Source organism: Centrocercus urophasianus, unplaced genomic scaffold, assembly GCF_019232065.1.
Source record: "Centrocercus urophasianus isolate 14NV4802_14NV808 unplaced genomic scaffold, USGS_Curo_1.0 seq_24, whole genome shotgun sequence".
NCBI lineage: Eukaryota > Metazoa > Chordata > Aves > Galliformes > Phasianidae > Centrocercus > Centrocercus urophasianus.
In genome coordinates this window covers 15394742-15415478 of record NW_024884800.1, presented here as the reverse complement: position 1 = coordinate 15415478, position 20737 = coordinate 15394742, and the positions used below count along the sequence as shown (strand labels likewise).

At 41.1% G+C, this 20737-nt stretch overlaps 1 protein-coding gene across 5 annotated transcripts; it reads left to right on the top strand.

The window, feature by feature from the left end:
* Positions 1-1298: 1298 nt before the first annotated feature.
* LOC122163579 (X-linked inhibitor of apoptosis) lies at positions 1299-20122 on the top strand. 5 transcript variants are annotated; one of them, XM_042824892.1, is made up of 9 exons: positions 1321-1393; positions 6628-6716; positions 7424-7589; positions 10837-11738; positions 13446-13545; positions 14386-14464; positions 14990-15023; positions 16243-16443; positions 17865-20122. In XM_042824892.1, exons 4-9 carry the CDS (start codon positions 10865-10867, stop codon positions 18056-18058), a joined length of 1482 nt encoding a protein of 493 aa, XP_042680826.1. In that variant the 5' UTR covers positions 1321-1393; positions 6628-6716; positions 7424-7589; positions 10837-10864; the 3' UTR covers positions 18059-20122. The 5 variants fall into 5 exon arrangements, with proteins under 5 accessions (XP_042680828.1, XP_042680825.1, XP_042680827.1 ...); XM_042824891.1 differs by lacking the exon at positions 7424-7589 and having other exon boundaries at positions 1300-1381; XM_042824890.1 differs by lacking the exon at positions 7424-7589.
* Positions 20123-20737: the final 615 nt, after the last annotated feature.

The window sequence follows — 20737 nt, the reverse complement described above, 5'->3', positions numbered from 1 at the left end:
TACTGAAATCAGTACAATTATCATCTTGGATTTTTTTAGTCAAGTTCTTTCTAGCATACACAAATATTGACCTTGATACTCAGCCCTTTTACTTTTGATTATTTTCTCTTCAGTAAATAGGAAATAAAATTAAAAGAGAGAGCAAGAAAGAGAAATGGCATGTGTATATGGAACAGACAGCAATTTAGACTATTAGAAAAGTGTGTTTTAATATTTCAGCCAGCTGTGCCTAAAGCAAATTGTTTTCACAGAACATTCATTGAGGCCATCTCTGTTCACAGCAAAGAACATCACTTTAATTCTTAAATAATATTTCTGTAGTTGTGTTCCAGAACGATGGGCTGCATTTTCAGTACAGTCGGTTTTCTCATCTAGAAATTACTTTGTTTTTACGCTGTACAGATACACCTGTACAGACACAAGATTTCGGATAGGAGAAGCGCCAACCTGCTGAGATGTCAGCCTACGCACTGCTAACTCGGGACTGGAAAAACTCGTTGTTCTCTTGAGAGAGAAGGCTGCAGTGACCTCACCAGATGCCTGAAGTACAGGAACAGCTTTACCGACACCATTACTTTCCTGAGCCACTACTTTGTTATTTTTGCAGTTCTGCAGTGTAAGAACTACAGGACTTTAGTTAGATTGTAAAGCACGAGAGTGCCCAATTTTCTATGGATTAAAAAAAAGAAAGGTTAGTGGGATATTTTAATATTGCAGAAGAATCATCTTAGTCTTGAAAATGAATAGATGGTTCTGGCTACAGCTACCGAAGAGACTAACCTGAGGTTTGTGTATGAACTGGGATATTTGAGTACAAATACATGAAATGCAACGAGTTTAAGAGCTGCTGAGAGCAGAATCTAAAGGAAAAAAAAAAAAAAAAGGCAAGTTCCTGGCCAAGTTAGCAAGCAGTGCTGCTGGCAACCCTCACCTGCAGGGTACCTCAGAGAGCAGCACCACGGCCTTTGCGCAGCCCCTGTAGGAAACACCACGGACTCCAGGCAGACAACCGCTCCCTCCCACCACTTTTCGGCAGCCCTCGAGCACCACGCCCGGCCTCTATGTAGCGGGAAGTGCTGACGCCCGTCCTGCGGGATGCCGAGTGGGGCTGGGGCTCTCCGGTCGCTCGGCTCTCGTGCGTTTCACCGGCACAGCCCGCGAGGAGCAGACGGGAGACCCGGCGGCCGCCGAGGGATGAGGCGCTGCCCGCCCTCCGCCGCTGGGTGTCGCCGTCTGACAGCGGGCGCCGCGCTGCCGCGATCCCCCAGCCCGCCGGGGGGCGCTGCCGCCGAGCCGTGCGAAGCCGAGAGGCTGCCGGGAGCCGCCATTTTCTCAGTGCGCGCCGCCGGAGCGCTTCTCTCAGCCGGGGTCGGTGAGGAAGGTACGCGGCGCGGTGAGTTGTCAGGCGGCCGCGGCGCACACGGAGCGGTGGGCGGCTCCCCGCCCGGGGTAGGGGTGCTCCGCCGCTCGGCGGCGCCCCGGCGCTGCTCGGCGTCCACCCGCCCGACGTGCAGAGGGTCGCGGGAGCGGCCGCCGTGCCGGGAGGCGTTGCCACGGGGACGGGCGCGTCTCCTCAGCCCGGAGCGGAGCCGGGCGCTGCCGAGATGCCTCGGGGCTGTGCGCTGCTGAGGGGAGAAATGGCTCTGTGACAACGGCTGAATCACGCAGTCACGGACCGTCTGCTGCGCGGGGCTGTGCTCTCGCTACAGCTGTGCCTCCGCGCACTGGAGCTGTGCTTAAGTTGCCTTGTGGATGCTGTGCTTGAGTTGCCTTGTGGATGCTGTTCCTCCCACAGTGCGCTCATTTCTTCGCTTACACAAAAAGAAAAAATGTTTTGCTGCTGGACACTTATTTGTTGCTCAGTGGTCATTTTGAACTTTGCCTCCTCTATTTTTTTCTTCCTTTCTTTCTTCCGCCTCTTGCTTTGAAGAACCTTCTTTGTGTTCTATCAATAAAAATGCAGTTCTGTTCAGGTTTTCTCAAGTGAGGTCCTTGTTCGTTCCAGTCATGTTTTCTTGACTAGCAATTCAGGGCACTTCAGGCAGTTCTCTTTGTCATAATAGCTATGTATTCATGCTGATCTATTTCTCTTTAACATTCAGTGTGATTCTGTACTATTGCCTACCTGATCCTTCTATCGTACTGCTAGGTTCCATATCCGTGGATGTAAGGGCTGGTTTTGGTCTTGATTGCAGTGCTTTTTAACTGTACTATCAGTAGGCATTTGCTGAAAGCTACATTTGTTCTTGAAGCTACTTTCATATATTTTTGCAGATCTGCTTTGTCTTGTCACTGCTGTTACCTCGTGCCGTGATTTTAGTACTTCATATAGCTAACTGGAAGGACTTTCTTTCTTAAATGAGCAACCAGAGACTCTGACGCCTTATGCTAGGCCAATTTGGAGGGAAAAGCAACCAATCTAAGGAAAATATGCCTTATTATCTAGATAAAATCTCAAATCCTTTCTTAACTAATAGCTTGATGCAGTTAAATTGGATACTTAATTTAACTTAATTACTAACTAAGTATTTACTCTCTTTGTCTCTTGAAATAACTGCATAAGACAAACTCAATCTAAGAAAGCAAGTTTCTTCAATAAGTCTTTATTAGGATATATATATTTTTTTCATTTCTCAAATGCTTCCTTTTGCTGTCTTGTAGTTTTATTTAGGGCCCTTTAGAGAACACACAAGTGCTTCTGTCCTTTGGAAGATGGGCACCCACGCCATTGGCCAAGAAGGGCAAGGAAATGGGTTAATGATAGCCTTGTACTTCCTCTGACCTTGTTCTTTGTACCCAGCAGCAGGAGTGAAAGAACTCTGATGTGGGTGTGGTGGTTTGTTGTTTTTTTTTTTTTGTCTGCTGCAAGTGATATGAGACAGACTTGCTTCTGTTATCAGAAGTTAGAAAACGGGTGTTCCTATCAAAGCTTTTGAAATACGAAGGTGGATTTTGCTGCAGGCTTCTGTGTGCCCTTGATAGTGATGGTGCACCTGTTGCTGTACTGCCAGGTTGGGAGAGACAGCCGAAGGGAGCTGTGGAGTTGCAGAATATCCAGTGCATAACTTGATGAAGCACTCCCTGTGAAGGAAAAGATTTTGTTTTTATTTATTTATTTATTTTTGCCTAAAGATTGGTGGAAAACAGGTGAAACTAATATCTGCTTTGGTTGATCTGCTGCTGACCTTGGTTGGTGACAGGGTACTAATTTCCTAGGGGAAAGCCATTGTAAATACCCTTTGCATTCGCCTTCTTTTCTATCAGGAGTTAATGAGTGTAGTCTCCTGCAGCTTCTTATTTTTCATAGCAAGAGATCCACGAGGAGCTCTGTTCAAAACGCTCTGAACGCAACTATTGAAAGTCAGGCTCTAGAAATAGATTTCTGAACCTAAGGGGAAGAAAATAGCAGTTGTGCAGAAAGGCTGAAGGCACGAGAACATGGAGGAAGGCGTGTTGCACAGCCTGAGTTGGGTTGTCCTTCAGGACTAGGAATGCTAGTATTTTAATCGGTGATGCTTTGTAACAGCTCAGACTATGTCACAGAGTGTTTCATTTTTTGCCTTTTCCATCCTTGGTTGGTCATCAAGTGGATGCCAGCAATAAGATGTTTGATCCTTCATATGTTGCTGTTGAGTAGGTGAAGAAGGGACAGAAGTTGATTTCATGAGGAGAAGTTGATTTCGTGAGTTCCAGTTTTAGGAACGTTTCCTTTTTTGGAAATGGAAATTGTAATACTGCGTGCACAACTGAAAATTGTTACCAGAGAACCTGTGTGCTTTCTGTGTTAATTTTGGCCTTGATGACTATCCAAAATCTTCTTTACTAGAAGGCAGGTTCTATTTTAAAGCTTGCTTAGTGGAATCTTGTTGGAACTGAGAAGCCATCCTGTGTGAACAGTGTCACTTATGCAATATAAAACATAAAATGAAACTGCATGTGTCTTGAAGTTTGCTGTCCTTCCCCTTCTGTGTCCTGAATAGTTCCTTATTAAACAGAAATGCAAGCTGAGTGCTTTCAACAGGTGCAATTTTCATATTTCAACTTCTGATACTGTGTTAGAATTGGTCCTCAAGTCATCCCAACTTGCTAACAAACTTCAAATTAAAGTGCAGGGCATAGGTAATGTGAGAGATTCCAAGCTCACAGCTGTGTGTATGCACACCAATTTGTGTGTGTCATTTCATCATTTCAGCCCAGCAATGAATGACCAAGCATTGATGTTAGTCATTCTGGGCAGTGCCGTGGTGCCGTGCCCATGGGCTGCCGTTTGCACGTCGGAGTGTGAGCAGCCCTGCTGGGCGGAGCTCGTGGCTCCCTGCTCTGCCCTGCTCTGCAGCTTCTTCCTTTATAATCCCAAGGATTCGGCAGTTTTGCTGTGGCATTTGTCATTTCACTGCAGCTGAAGCCCAGTCTTGTTATGTCCCCTTGAGGAGAGCTGATCTCTTGTTTCGTCTTCTCCCTCAGTTGTAGGCATAAATGTTTTCTAGCTGAGCAGTAAAAGCGTGTGATGCTGCAGGCTGGAGCACAGCTCATACTGGAGGAGGGAGGTGTGCCCAAGGTCACTGCAGGTTTTGCAGGCAGCTTTTATCATTGCCCATTTAGTAAATACATTCCCATTGACTGGCGTTGCTTTTTTTTTTTTTCTCTTCCGTAACCCAGGAGAGCAGTAACTCTGTATTCCTGCAGTGATACATTTATAATTGCTGATGGATACTTTTTTCCTGTTTCTAAACTTGGGAATTGACCCCAGTTGCTCCTAATGTTGGGTTTTAGGAGGGTTGGCACGGCACAGCTTCTTTGCTTATTGAAGTGCTTTGTTGTAGCTCAGGCATGTGTGTCTGTTTTGGTCAGAGTTGTTAGGGTTGGTGCTCTGTGAGGGACTGCTTGTCTAATTCAACTTGGAGGCAACTAATGGTCATCCTATTAACCTTAGCTTTAAAAGAACATAAACCAATCCCCTGGAGTACTGTAGGCTTGCATGGATGAAAGTGTTTCAATTTGGAGTGCTGTGTTAAGTACGGACTCTAAGCTCTTCGCTATCAAAACCAATGGTTCTGCAAGTTCAGCTGCAGTTTTCTTACACAGATCTTGAAGTTAAATCAAATTCCCATTGATGATACAGAAGTGTAGGAGCTAGAAGTTCTAAAGTTAAAAGCATGAAAACAATATGGAATGAAATTTTGCACCACTTAAATTATACTTCTCAAATATATGTAGAATATAAAAATGAATAATTTGTGAAAAAAATACATTTTTGTTTTCCCTTTATGTAATTGTTTTGTGGTGCTACAGAATTAGAAATGTGCAAGAGGCCTTTTGTAAGAGGGAGGCCAGTAAAATATTTGAGAACATTCAGTTATTGGTAAGGGATATGGAAACAGCATGGGAAAAGCTGATAGGCTGATTTTCCAAAATGTGCAAAACGAAACAAAACAAAAAAAAAATCCACTTATGTTAATTTTCTTATTTCCATACAGTTCATCTGGAAAGAATACTTACAGAATCTCCTTAAGCTTAAATGGTGCAATTCCAAGGATCTGTAATTAAAAAATGGCAGCTAAATCACAGACAGTTTCCTGTATGGCTACAAGAGCACAGTGCCTCTCTTGCACAATATTTTGTGATATTTCCATTCATGCTACATATAGAACAGTCATCCCACTAGAACTGCTGGGGAAATTTGACTCTGTCAGGATTGCTTTTTCCTTTTTGTGTGTTTTGTTCTGGGGGGGTTATGTGAAGGTGGGTGCTGTTGGAGTTCTCTGCCTTTGCCTTTAGACTCTCTTTCCACCTGTTCTCAATATGCTTGAGGTTTGGATTTGGTGGGAAGCTTTTGATTTTTTTTATTTTTATTTTTTCCATTCTCCTCTACCTTATTTTTAGGTACTGTCATCTGCAGGCAATTCATTTCAGTGGCAGTAACTGTCAGATCTGAACTTCTGCTTTGGATAGGTTTTCTTGTGTCCAAATTGAAAAGGCCAACCTCTCTCTGGCGCTGTGTATGAAGCACTTGCAAGGGACTTCATTCCTTCCTTTTCCCCAGTGGGAAGCTAAGCTAAGTAGGGCTGGTCTGAAAACCCTGTATATCAGCTGATGCACTTAGATAAGATTTGGTGCCAAAGCAAAGTGTGTTGTGCACGTTCCTTCCCTCTTTGCTTCAAACAAACTGATCTCTCCAAGCAAAATGGCTAGTTATTTTTCTTAAATCACTACTGATATGTAGATATGAATGTGCTCAAATTTGTAAATACTTTTAAGGCTTCTTTCCTTGTTCATCTTTGTAAGTCCAGCTCAGTGAGTAGCTCCTTCTTTGATCGGATTGCAGCTGAGCAGGCACAAAGTGACATATGCACGGTGCGTGGTATGTGCCATCAGCTGGTACGGCGTGTCCTGCTTGATATTTACTTGGTGCACTGCTCTCACATTTCAGAATTGGGTCGACAATAAACACTAACATTGCTCTCATAGCGAGCGTGTCAAGCAGTGCAAGGTCTGTGTCGAGTGCATGCTGTGGCCAGGAACGCGAGGCTGTGCCACGGGCCGGCTGGTTTGAGGGTTGCTGCCATGCTTGGCCTTTGGAAAGAGGCAAGAATTAAAAATAACTCCTTATAATGTCATCTGTTTTAGGGCTGAGGATGGAAATAATAATGTGTGATAACGTGCTTGAGAGAGAAAAGCAGATTGGTTGTTTTTCCTTTGAAGCATTCCAGCCCGAGGTAATGTGATGGTGTCGTGTTTTTGTGTAAAATCATAATTTGCACAGAACTTGAATTGGAAATGCCTGATTGGTAAAACTTAGGCATACAGTTCTGCACGTTGAGTAATGTTCTACTGTGAACTTTGGTCTTTTTTTCCCCCCCATCTGAAGCTTAAAAAGTAGACCATCTAAATGGGTACTTCAGCCTGAAAGTGGGAGATGCCTTGTGGCAAGTAACCTTCAGGTACCTAAAAATAGGATGGAACTTGGCTCAGCTTCTGGAAGTCTTTCAGGTTAAAATAGGCTTTGTTTACTCACTTCATATAGAAGGAGATATTTAATAATACATCTCCTGCTTTCTAAGTGAAGACTAAGTTTAATCACAGACATTTTAATTAAATCTATGTGGAAAGGATTAAGTAAATTCTTTTCTGAGCTCAGGCCCACTGTTGGCATGTATCATGAAGTGTTACATATGTGTGTGAGGTGGCTACATATTATTACTTTATGTTCCTTGGTCATAAACTGAATTTTTTTCTTTTGCTTAAATAAAGTTAAATAACATTTTGGAGTTCTGTTGCTTTGCAAGATATTGCTTTTTGTCATTATCCCATCTGATATGTAGTCCTAAAATATTACACAACAGAGCTGATGTTTCAGTTTAGCCTTCCATTCTTTCCCTCTCTGCCCAAGTGTTCCCTTCTAAGCTCCTCAGTGTCCTTACAGCACCCAGCTTCCAGCAGACACCCAGAGGATCAGCAGAGGAAGTGGAATAAGGAATACAAACTGATGTATGTAGTAGTTTGTCTGATGCTGTTACTTCTGCAAGGAGAGTCTGTCCCAGTGTGCCACCCACGGGATATTCTGAGTTCTACAGCCTTTATTTTTAAAGGTGAGAAGGTATTTCAGGAGAGGAAGGAAAAAAGGCGTGATGAAGCATGATGTGCTTATAAACATTCTGGAAACAAAACTTTCCTTAAAAAAAAGTTACTTTAAAAAAAAAAAAAAAAAAAGAAAAGATTACTTGTGACGAAAATCTTTAGAACAGAGGGGGCTGGGCAGTGGTTCTGTGAAAGACACCAGAGAAGCAGCAGAGCCTGAGCTGGCACAGGCAGCTGAAGGATGACCTGCAGGGCAGCCCTGGAAAGGGCACTGCAGACTTTGGGGCCCTACTCAGGATACAGTATGAGTTCAGGTTGCTTTGACAAAATACAACGTTATTTACAACATGAAAAATGATGACTTACTGTAAGCAGTGCATTCATTTATAAAGAAGTTCGCCTAGTGCACGTTAGTATTTATTTTTTCTTTACTATGAGAGTGGTGAGGTGCTGGAACAGCTGCCCACAGAGGCTGTGGATGCCCCCTCCATCCCTGGAGGTGTTCAAGGCCAGTTGGATGGGGCCCTGGGCAGCCTGGGCTGGTATGAAATGTAGAGGTTGGTGGCCCTGCGTGTGGCAGGGAGTTGGAGATTCATGGTCATTGAGGTCCCTTCCAACCCTGGCCATTCTGTGATTCTGTGGTGCTCAAAATCAGCCTTGTGCCCACAGCTGTGCAGTAAGCAGTAAGCCTCTGAAGTGTTTTCTCAGCCTGCCTGCTGGCTCCTTCACTTTTTGATTGTGGCCAAGTGTGCCACGATCTTGCAAAGCATCATAATTTTCCCTTCCCCATTCTGAAATGTAAAAAAAGCTTTTGCACTTCCTGTGGAGGTTGGATCTAGTATTGTTTAAGCAAAGAGAATAATTCAATAATTGTAATATCTGCACTGACCTTGTAGAAAATAAAATCAGTATTAACACAGCTATTGAAGGACTGAAGCTCAGAGCCAGCCAGAGCCCTACTGGTTTCTAGGTGTTTTCAGTGTTACACTATTTGAAGTGTCTTCTTTCTTTTTTTTTTTTCCTTCAAACTGTCTCAGAGAAATGCTTCTCACTGAGTGAACAGAGCTGTCACAGAGGGCTGGATTTGGGTGTGCACGTGCTTCTGTAGCACTGTGCTGAAACCTTTGATGGCAGTAACTGCTGGCAGTGCGGAGTGTGTCTGTCAGGTAGTGCATGGCACCTGTATGGAAAGTTTCTCATTTGCTTTATCTATCTTATGGGTATAAAGCACATTCCTAACTGGCACAAGCAGCAGAAGGCTGTAGCGGCCACCTGGGTGAGAGAAGCTGCTGTGTGCTGGCTCAAACTCATTCCAGACAGCTGAGGAGCTGCTGTAAACACCAGGGGAAGCCAGGTGCATCAAAGCTTTACTCTCAGGCACCACAGTGTCATTCAGCTGAAGAAGCACAGCACCCTTTCTTGCACTTGGCACCCCGAGGTTGGATGTACACTCTTGGGGAAAGGGCCCTGTGTGCCAAAAGGGTTATAAGTGCTGTTCATTAATGATGTCCTGCCCATAACAAGTTAGGTAGGTGCTTCCTTGAAGCATTTTTGTCACAAATGGAGGGAGCAAAACATAATAGTTTTGCAAGAAGAACTACTTAGGGGATATGAAGATTTCCAGTGAAAATTGCCAGGGTTGGTTGCTCGTTTTGCTTCTGGACTTTCCTGAATGCTCTCAGTGCTCTGAAATCACTGTTGGCTTAGCAGCTCTAGAGGGAAATGTCCTTTGACCACTGGCTGTGACTTGGCGTGCCCTGTATTTGTTTGCATGGTACAGCTAAAAAAGGAATCAACCTTCAGTTGGTTGGCTTATTGGAAAGGTTATTGCTAGGAGTTTTGGGGGGATTTTTTAAAAGAAATGCAGTACTGTTTTATCCAGACCTTGTGTCATTTTTGCTGTGGGGTAAGGAGAGGAGTTTTTCACTCATGCAGTTCTGTAAATGCAGCTACCAAAGCACTGCTTTTGTGAGGCACTAAAAATGTCAGTGTGTACTCAGAGAGGAACTAAAACTGTACTTTGTTTCCAGGCTGTGCTGTAAGTCCTGTGCATGTTTATGGGAAGAAAAATAAGGATAGATGAAAGGTATCTGCTGGATTTGACATTGTTGATTGTAAGGCTAAGCGTGCTTTTTCAGGATTAGCATTTGGCTTTGTAGCGTTTCAGTTAAAAGATGGGAAACTTCTGTGATTTATTTTCTTTTCCTAAGTATTTTGTGCACTTCACATTGTGTAGAGCGAGGGGCCACAGCTCTTGAAGTCAGCATCTGCCTTGGAGCTGAAAAGGGTTGCTCTGTCTCGCTCTGCTCTGCTCAGCAGCTGGGCAGCACTTTGTGAATTGATGGGAGAGCCATGGATGTAGGATTTGTCACTTCCTTCTGCTAAAGGTTGTTACAGACAAAAACAGCCAGATGAATCTCGTACCTGAGTCAGTCACTGCAGTTGCTGGGCCTTTCCGGAGTCCTCTCCAGAGGATAGGGATATCTCTCTGTTGAAGACTAAACTATTTGGCAGTGTATTTTAAGAGATAGCTCTAATTTGTAATGCTTACCTGTACCTCATTTAGTTAGTTAGTTATTTTTCTGAGGCCAACTCCATCAATTAGGTCTTTGTGGGGGGAATATACTTTGCAACCTCAGAAAAATACTATTTTCTGTCTCCTCCCTCCCTGCTTGTTGGTCTCATGTATCAGTGCTTTGGCATGAGTGCATTCAAACAAGCCTCTTTCCTCCACCCTGCTTTTCCTTCTGTACAATCCTGTCTAAGCAGAGTTGACCAGTCAAGAAAGTGCTCCAGCGTTTCTCTCAAAAGGAGTTACTGCAGCCAGTCAAAATTTGACAGATGTTTTATTCCATTAGATTGTGTATTTAATTCTATAACTCCATATTCTTGGCTTGGAAGCCTTTTGACAGCTTTTGTTTAATTCTTCCTTAATTTCATTACTCTTTCAGTATTCACTTGCTAAAAAATAAAGTATTCTCTTAAATAGATGTGTAAATCTGTGTAAATCTGTATGCTTTCCAGGCACGCTCTTATTAGTCATGTTTTGTAATGCATTCCCATAATGTTTCGTAATCTTCCTGCCATTTCTTATGCTTTATTTTTATTTTGGTTTGACTCTGGATGGTGAGGTGGGAGGGAACAGGGGATGTTAATTTAATACATAAAATGCAGCCAGTTGAATGTAGCTCATTTCTGTGCTTGGGAGCGTGTCCTGAGTCCTTCTGTCTGAAGATAACACAAATATGCTTTGTTTAGGGAACTGAAGGAAGAGCCCTACGAAGAGATGACGTGTAATGGCCCAGATGGCGCCGAACCTGGTGCCACTCCAGCCACTGATGGCGACCAGGAGTGGAGCCAGGAACACGACCGACTGGGAACCTTTGTGGAGTTTCCCCCTGATTGTCCAGTTTCAGCATCAGCGCTTGCTCGAGCTGGCTTTGTTTATACTGGAGAAGGTGATAAAGTCAAGTGCTTCAGTTGCCATGCGACTGTTGAAGGATGGCAGCCTGGGGATTCTGCGGTTGACAGACACAAAAACCTTTCCCCAGATTGCAGATTTATTTCTGAGTCTGTGTTTTTGGAAAATAACGTACATCCTCTTGTGCAGAGCCACCGGCATAGAACTGAAAATGGCTCCAGCAATTTAGCTCTCTCGCCTGCTCTGGAGGACCTGTCTGATGTGGAGGCAGATTACTTGTTGAGAACCAGGCAGGTTGTGGACATGTCTGATACTCTGTATCCTAAGAACCCCTCTATGTGCAGTGAAGAAGCCAGGCTGAAGTCCTTTCACAACTGGCCCCCCTACGGCCTGTTGACTCCAAAGGAATTAGCTAGTGCAGGACTCTACTACACAGGTGTTGGTGATCAAGTCGCATGTTTTTGTTGTGGTGGGAAACTGAAAAACTGGGAGCCTGGCGATCGAGCTTGGTCTGAGCACAAGAGGCATTTTCCCAAGTGCTTTTTTGTCCTGGGTCGGGAGGTTGGAAACGTTTCAACTGAATCTGTTTGTGCTGAGCTTGGGAGAAGCTGTCTGAACAACGAACAGCATCCGAGGAATCCATCCATGGTAGAATATGAGAGGAGGATACAAACGTTTCTAACTTGGATGCACCCTGTTAACAAGGAACATCTTGCTGAGGCAGGCTTCTACAGCACAGGTAGGACAGACCTCCAGATGACAAAGATATATTTTACAAATAAATGTGCAAATATGTTTTATTATGAAAAATATAAGCATTTTCCTATTCTAATGTAGAATTCTGCCAGATTTTTAGTTGAATTGAAATTCATTCTGCTTTCCTCTACAAACTACTTCTTGCATTTCTCTTGCAAGATTATATCCATCTATCAGGTATTTTATTAGCATAATACAAAATTATCATATATATATATATATATATATATATATATTTTTAGCAGTAGAGCATCAAAGTGAGTTTTCCTTAGCTGCTAAAACCCTCCTAACACATCTTTCACAATGGCAATTATTGAAACTAATAGTTTAAAAAACAAAGTGCCATCCTGCAGGTAACCACCTCAGGTCTAAAGAGCAAGTGTGTCGCTGTGAAGCTTCTGAACAAGACAGCACAGGTTATATGCCATTTTAATGAGTTCATGTGCTTACATTATCATGGCATCCAGACAACCAAAAAAAGCAAGTGTCGTTATTACCTATTGTAAAAGCTTTAAAGACAAGGACTCTGCTGGAAGGGATTTCACTCTTAGAAATACAGCATATCATTTGGATGAGGCTCTGATATCTTTGTGCGTTGCTTTTTTCAATCTGGAGAAGGCAAATAATTCCTTCTTGAATGCATGGTGCAGAGAAAGCTCTTTGAAATGCTTTACTGAGAGGTGCTATGTGAAGTTATGCTATTATTAGGTCACAAAGAAAAGGAGATTATCCGGGATAATTTCTTGCTCTCATCTTAATTGGATTCTCTCTTAGTAGCTCCCAGAAGAGCTTTTTAATCTCATACCATTTGTTTTACTTGTGGCCATAAATAAAACTCGTGATATATTCTTACATAAGTGGAACACAGGCAGTATTTGTACTCAGTAGAATTGCTTTATTAGTTCCATCTTGGATTCCTAACAGTAAATAGTTTAGCTTGGCCAAGAGAGATCTGTACCATGGAGGTGAACTAAACAGGCAGTTTATCTGACCAAATGGCTTTTAAAGTGGCTTCTGCATTTCTGGTGGGCTGGGAAGGAGTTGGTTTTGGTGAAAAAAAACAAAAGTAGCCTTACCTCCTGTCATTTCAATCAGCATAAATCTGAGCAATTCCTGTGCAGTGTTTGATGGCAGCAGGCACAGTGCTAGTGCTGAAGAATGCCATTTCTTCAGAAATTGCCAGCAGTTGTGCTGCTGCTGTGTAGAACCCATTAATTTTAGTGGTGAAATGGAGGAGCAAAGAACACCCTTTAGAATTAAGTTCCTGTTAGTGATTTCCATTCTTGCCTAACTGTTACTTAAATAGAAAGCAGAACTCTGGTCATGAGGACAGATAAAGTTGTGTCAATTACTTTCCAAATAAATTTTTTGTGGTAGTCACTTAATGGCTTGTTTATCAGTGGAATGTGCTGTCTGATAATAGACTCTTGAGCATTTGCTTTTTATCTGTTTAATTACTTGCTAAATTAGAATTATGGAATACTATATGTGACTTTATTTAATGTGACTATCAGGCCAATTTTTTTCCTGAATGTTTGTTTCAGATCATATTTATTGTGCTCTTTAAAACAGAGTCTTTCCCAATGACAATTTCTAGTAAGTAATACAAATGCTTGTTTTCTGTGATAATGTTTTAGCTGAGAACTCACTGTCACACCTACTAAAAATTGTAACCTGGCTGTTTCCCAAGGCAATGGTGATCACGTTGTGTGCTTCCACTGCGGTGGAGGATTGCAGGAGTGGAAGGAAAATGAAGACCCGTGGGACCAACACGCCAAGTGGTTTCCTGGGTAAGGTATTCTTTGTTTCTGCACATCGTAGAACCATAGAATCCTTGGGGTTGGAAGGGACCTTTGAGGGTCATCTAGGCCAACTCCCCTGCAATGAACGGGGACGTGCGCGTCTGAGTCGTCTTCCTAGTATCTTGTTTTTATGACATTATTTATGGCAGTGGAGGTTTTTTGGTTTGCACATCCACATCAGTGTCAGTGTTTCAGAGTCTCACAATATACTACATAGATGATTCCAAAAGTAACGTCTCATTTATTTATGGGGAACCTACAACAGCTGCAAAAAGCACAATTGCACTGTCTGACAGAGCACATTCTCAGCTACAAAACATTATTTTTCAGCATAGCCACCACCATTAGGTGTGCATTTTCACCAGCAGTGAACAAAGGTCTGTCTGCCACACTTGTGTAAATAAATAAAATCTGCCCCAGCTACTGCCCAGTAGCTTGGACTGGTTGGAAAATAAAGAAAGAAAACACAAGGCATCTGCATTACCAATGGCTGCTTTTCTGTGATGGCAAACTACTAAAAGAGCCAGTGCTTTGACATGGTGTTAACTATTCGTTATCCACTGGAATTTTTCCCTTCTATAAACCTGTAGCACAAGGCAGCATGGCCAACATCTTTAGCTTTCTGTTTCACCATAACTGCAACACATAAGTACTGCTGGAGCAGTTAAGAACTGTTTGGAAACACTTAAGTGATATTACTGATGTTGAGATTTGGGAAGCAAGCACTCTATATGAAGTAGGAATTGTGTCAAACCTTTATGAAGTTACATTATCAGCTCTGTTTGCTGCGTATGTAGTTATATGATAAATAAATGTTTATGTTTATAGGTGCAAGTTCTTGAGAGAGGAAAAGGGAATAGAATTTATAAATAATGTTCACTTAAGAGACGGATGTATGGATTCAACAGTAAGTTTCTTATTAATAAAATATCATTTTACTAAAGTAGAAGACAATCTTAACAATTTTCATATGAAATCAATCTTCTGATCATCTGCATAACTTTTAGTCTTCCTGCTGTTTCTTTTCTTGGCAGAAAGTAAAAAACATGGAAGGATGTTTTGATTCTGCTATTTGAGCTTCATAGACTGTACAGTTGTCCCTACTTAGGTAATGAATGCCAGGTTGGGTGCCTTATAGATGTTTTATATTCTGTACTGAAATGCTAATCCTTGTAGGCTGGGAACCAAGCACCATGTACATCTTATAGCAGCAAAAAAATATCAAAGTGAAAGCTTAAAGAAATGTGAATGCCATAATAAAGTATGGAGCCCTTTGCCAATGTTCAGAGCAGGACAAATCTGCTCTAACTATAGTAGTTTCACTCAATAAAATAACTGGGATCAAATAGCTGTTTTGTGCCCTGCAGCTGTACAGGTTTCCTTGTACTCATTCCAGAATTGTAATTTTGTCATCTTTTTATTTATTTTTTAGATAGAAGCTGCTGAAGTTACAGTACTTCCTAAAGGTATATATTAAAAATAACAATCATAATAGAAGCAAATTGTTAATTTCTAAGTTAACTCTATTACATTTTTCAAAAACAGCAGGCAGGTTGTTGGATGATATTCTTCTACTGCTTCGCTCCTTCTAAGCAGCTGCACGGTGAATTTTGTTTCTCATGGGATAAGAACTAATGAGATAAGATAACTAATCATCAATGGATAAATGTTGTGAAGAAGATTTGTGAAAATGGCTGCACTGAATTAGTAGTGGTGCAGGACAAACACTGCAGGATACTGGAACAAAATGATTGTTGTTGCTTTTCATGAGTTGGGAAGAGTTAAATTGCAAAATGACAAAGAAGCTGAGAAAGCTTAACTTATGTGCAGGAATGACTTCTGCTGGAATAAAGTTTCTTATGAATATCTGAAAGGAACAATAGGCTGACAGCCGTGCTGCAGCATGGCGTGGAATTAAAGCTCTTCCAATAAGAGTGCTTGCACAAGACCTATTTTTAAAACTTTTCAAATATTGCTTGTTTGTGAGAGGAAATTGTTTAAAGATTTTGCTCTTTGCTCAGTAATGTGAGGTAAAGAAGAAATTAGTTGTTCATGTTGTGGGAAAGTTGGACATAGGGCACACTGCTGGAGAACCTATTCAAACAATTACATTGAAAAAGAGAGAGAGGAGGAAGTCCCACAGGCTGAAGAGCAGTTGTGTCTTAATGAGTGCTGTGTGGTACCCTGGAAAGGCTTCAGAAATTCTGAAATGATTGTGCTTGTGTTTCAGTTTCATAAATTCATGGTATGTGTTGGTTTCTATTATCAGATGGATGGGTTTTTTGTGAACTGCATTACAACTAATGTGAAGTTAGCAAATACTTTTGTGTTTATTGTTCCCTGGGATTTCTGACGATTGCAGTCAATGCTCAGTTTTGGAATTTGGGATGTTAATAATGTAGGATGTGATTTAAGGAATTATGTTGAAAAATGTTGAAGTAGTTGATTTGAATAGCAAATCGAGGGGATTTCCATACAATAAGTGGATGAAGAGACTGGGAAAGCAAGGATTGAAACGCTCTCGAGTTCTCCAGTGCAGTACTTAAAAGTAGCAGAGCTGTGCAAACAGAAATGTAGTTCTTTTTGCTAAATATCTGCAAAGGAGTTTTAAATATAATGAATACTGTCACTTATTCAGTCTCATCTCTGTTAAACTGGTGTTTTTTTTCCCTTCTGTTGTTTTAGATGACCTCTTACAGAATCAGTTGGTACAGAATGCCATACACATGGGTTTCAGTTTGTCTGAGATTAGGAGCATTATGGAAAAGAAGTTGCACATGTCTGGAGAAAGCTATACATCTGTTGAGGATCTGGTAGCAGACTTAATAAGTGCTCAGAAAGAAAATGCAAAGGGAGAACCACCAAAAGAAAGCCCACTTGAGCAAGGTGAACTCAGTAAACTGTGAAACCTGTGTGTGTACTTTCATAATAACTTGTTTGTCTATGAGGTACATCCTATCATTATCTATTCATTCTGCCCTCTGACTCAAGTCTTGCTTAACATGAAGTTACAGTGTTGAACTTAAAACTCTATATTACTTTGGGGCATCAAAGAAGTTGAACGAGGGGGTGTTAAAATACTTGAGGTTAGTAGAATGTATGCATGTCCTGTACAAAATAAATTTAGTATTAATACCACAAAACAGTATAATATTGAGATAATAGTCCAGTGCCCTCTGAGGTTAACTAAAAAGTCAACATTACTGTGACAGCAGCAAGGATTATTGTAGATGTGGGGACTGTGGTGAAATAAACACAGTTGATTGTCAAAGATTCAATGTACAAAAAATTGAATACCTCTCTGCTGAAGTTTTTCAAGTGTAAAATTGGTGCCAGTACGAAGAGCACTGAACAGAAGCATTCTCCTTCTTGGCCAATAAGGAAATGTACTTGTGGACAACGTTCCTTCTTAATTATTGGTGTTGCAGTTGTGCTGGGGCGTGTAAGCCTTGCTCAGGAAAGCCATTGTGGTATGCTCTGCAGGTTGACCAGAAACAAGTTGTCTGAATTAAGAGCTTATTTGTAGTTTGAAGACAACCATATGGATGAATTCATAGGGAGAGAAAAGCCCATCTGGGTGGCACGACAGGCAGGGATCTCACTGGCCCATTCCTTGTAATAACATTTTTCATGGATATTATGCAGAGAAAGAATTTGCAATGAAGATGGGCATTATTTTTGTGACTGACTGCAGGGAACTTTCCCCATGCTGTAGAAGGCTTCTGTACTGTGTATTTTCAAATGAGGCTTACTAGAAATTACAGAGCTAATCTACAATGCAAAACAAATTATTTCTGTATGACAGTTCTTTAAGCTTTTGAAGTGTAGGCATTTTCATAAACAGAAGCAGGGGGGGAAGTGATGGTATCCTCATTCTTTAACCTGAGGAAACTTGCTGAGGAAAAGAAAATCCAAATTACTTAACCAGGATTGATGAACCTTTCCTCCACCTTCTGTGTAGGTTTTGAGAAAGCTGTCAGTGGGAAGTCTGAAAAAAATGGCCCCTGGTTGCAATATGCATATCCTACATTCCACGGATATTTCAATGTCTTGCCAATATGGATAGCTGAATTCCCTGCACTGGTCTGGGAGGTGGGGAAAAAACAACAGTTGAGGATTTCATTTTAGTTTGGTTTCTCATCTTGTGTGGACTTTTTTGATTTGTTTTTGTTTTCTTTTCTTTTTAAAGGTGTAACCTTTAAACAACACGGAAAGAAAATCCTTCCTCTTTCTGTGGAGAGGGAAAAAAATGAGATGAGGCACTATGAAAGCACGCTAACTACCTTCTGTGTCTTTATTTTTCTTAGATCTCAGTATTGAAGAGAAGTTAAGACGCTTGCAGGAAGAAAAGCTCTGTAAAATCTGTATGGCTAAAGACATATCAGTAGTCCTCATTCCCTGTGGTCACCTGGTTGCGTGTAAGGAATGTGCTGAAGCAGTTAATAAATGTCCTCTGTGTTGTACAAATATTATCAAGAGACAGAAAATTTTTATGTATTAATGAAAGGCACAGTACTGCGGATGTAAGTGCTCCTGCTTTATTTCTTTAAACGTGTGATGTGACAACAGAAGGCTGGGTGTTCACCAGTCTAGCACACACTTATGCTGCATCTCACTTTGGAGATCATGTAAACACTAAAGCTTTAATCAACACCCTGAAAAATGAGTTGACTGTCAGAAGCTGCTAGATTTTGGTTTAGAGCACTCCTATCCTACTGCCTCCTTAGTGCTCTCCTCACTTTTTGTGCTTTTACTTTTTTCCCCCACCAATAAGTTTGAGAAATCAGACAGCATATAAATAGCAGAAAAAAATCTACTATTTATAGACTGTGTTTCTACTAATTTGCTCAGCTCATTTATCAGAAATAGACCTGCTTAATTTTCTCTTCTAGTGGGACCAAGGGTAAACAGCCTCATCAGAGGGAAGAAATGCTTTAGGGTAATTTTTATGTTGTTATTTTGAATATTCAGATATCCGAATAGATTTTATGGGGTTAAAATTCTTTCTGATTCATTGGATGCTACATTAAGGACTTCATTTTGTGCATCGTATCCCCTACTAATCTGGTGTTTCTAGTTTGAAAAACATCAGCTAAAGTATCTTTTTGTTTTATTCTTGTCATTCGCCTATCTTAAGAGTAAAATAACATCAGTAGGAGCAGCTTTGCTATAGGTTCTGTCTTCGAGCTACAATTGTCTGTGTGATATTCTGTAGGTCACTAATTAGATGCCTTTACTGCCACTGAAGGATGTCTGTCTGTTTGTCATTCTTGTTTACACTTGTAAGCCTCTGTAAGCGGTCTCAAATAATAATTAACAGGCTAAGCAAACATGAGCAACAGGAACTAGCTCTGAATGGTGTTGGTTTTCTTCTCTTTTCTTCTTAGATGGACAGGCTAGCAACACCCTTGGAATTAATGGACCCTTTTAAAGCTGCTCTAAGCTTTAAAAATACCATAACTGCCTGTGGGTATCTGTGACTGACAAAAGGTGGAAATTGTAACTGATGTTAATCATGATGTTAATCAGAACACACAGTCTTAACTTCATTTCATGTGCCACCTACAGACATAAAATGCAGACAATCCTAGGATCTAATCACCTGGCCATATTTAAGTTTTTCTGCTGTCAAACTACATGCATTCAAATATTCTTAAAATTTTTCTTATTTGATGTGGAAAAACTCAATTCTGGTACTGAAAGGCAAGTATGTAACGTCTGGTTCACTTCATAGACCTGGTTTGGCAAAGCCTAAGCAATGCAGAGCTTTATTTTTCACTGTGGAGAGACTCTGTATAGCTGAAGTTTGTGCAAACAGAGCTGTTTAAGAAATCAGGCCCTCTATAAAACTCGTACATGCTCATTTCTGAAATTCTGACTCCTATTCGTGTGTGTCTCAGCTCAGGTTCCAGCATCTCAAGAGCACCGTACCATTGGAAATGTTAGCTCTGTAGCTTTGGTTGTGACGTGATTCAGAGAATCCCCACTCGCTATTTCTGTTGTTGCTGTATGAACAGGCCTCAGAAAACTGGTTTTAGCCTTCTGCTTTTCTCAACGCGCCCCTCTTGTATACAAATGTCGTTCCTTACAAGTGAACTCAACGGAAATGAAGGATGTTCTGCATACCTCGTGCCCTTCATTATGACAGGAGCTGTCTTATCTTAAATCATCCCCGTACCCATGAGACATTCATGGTTTGCCTCACGTTTCTAACATTTAGCATCATCCTCAGTTATTTTTTCTGCTCGTGTTGTAAGTATAGCTGGTTTACAGTAACACTAATTATGTGACTTCCTATTTATGTGGGCATACTAATTTGTTTCTGTTCATACAGAAATTTTATCTTGGGTCCTACACACTGAGTAATATATTTGATTAATGATCCTTTATAAAGAATATATAGTTTTTCACACGATGAAGGTTTTAAATGCAATATACAGAAATGTAACGTCTCTATTTTTGGTTAGATATTTGCTATGATTATATGAGATTTCACAGAACTGACATGTTGCTCCGGTGCAATTTTGTGTGTATTTAAATAAAGTGCAATCCAGTTGTTCCCAGAGCAGTGTGTTTGATTCTTACATGCAAAAGAAATTCCAGAAGGTTGAATTCTCTTGCTTTTTTCTTTTGTAACTCAACTGTTCCTAATTTAACACGAGTGTTAGTAAGGATGGGAAGTATGTTTTAGGTTGAAAGGAAATAATATTTGATTTGTATGTGTTAAAATCTGTTGCTTTTTTTTGTTTTTAGTACTCATTTAGGTACTTTTTGTAATAAATTGGAATTTGGTTCCCAGGAATTGAGTGGAAACTTCATAAAGAACTCAGCACTAGGATTTACATTCCTCTTCTGGGAAAAAATAAATACATCATTCTGGTGAGAAAGGTTTTGATTTTGCTTCCCCCCCCCGGTCTTTTTGAAGAGTTTGGTGTTTGAGAACTCATGCATGCAGGGCCTTTTCAGGATTGATGCGGGTTGGCAGTTCTGGCAGCCTTTCTCTAGCTCCCATTTTCACTTACAGGCAGGGCCTGTGTTAACTTTCAAGGGAAACTGAAGTGGGGGTGTTGGCCACTGGTGTTGGGGGTGTTAGAAAAACTCAGTTAAGAAAAGGAGCTAATCTATCTCACCTGAAATACAAGGAGCTAATAAAAGGAGCTAATCTATCTCACCTGAAATA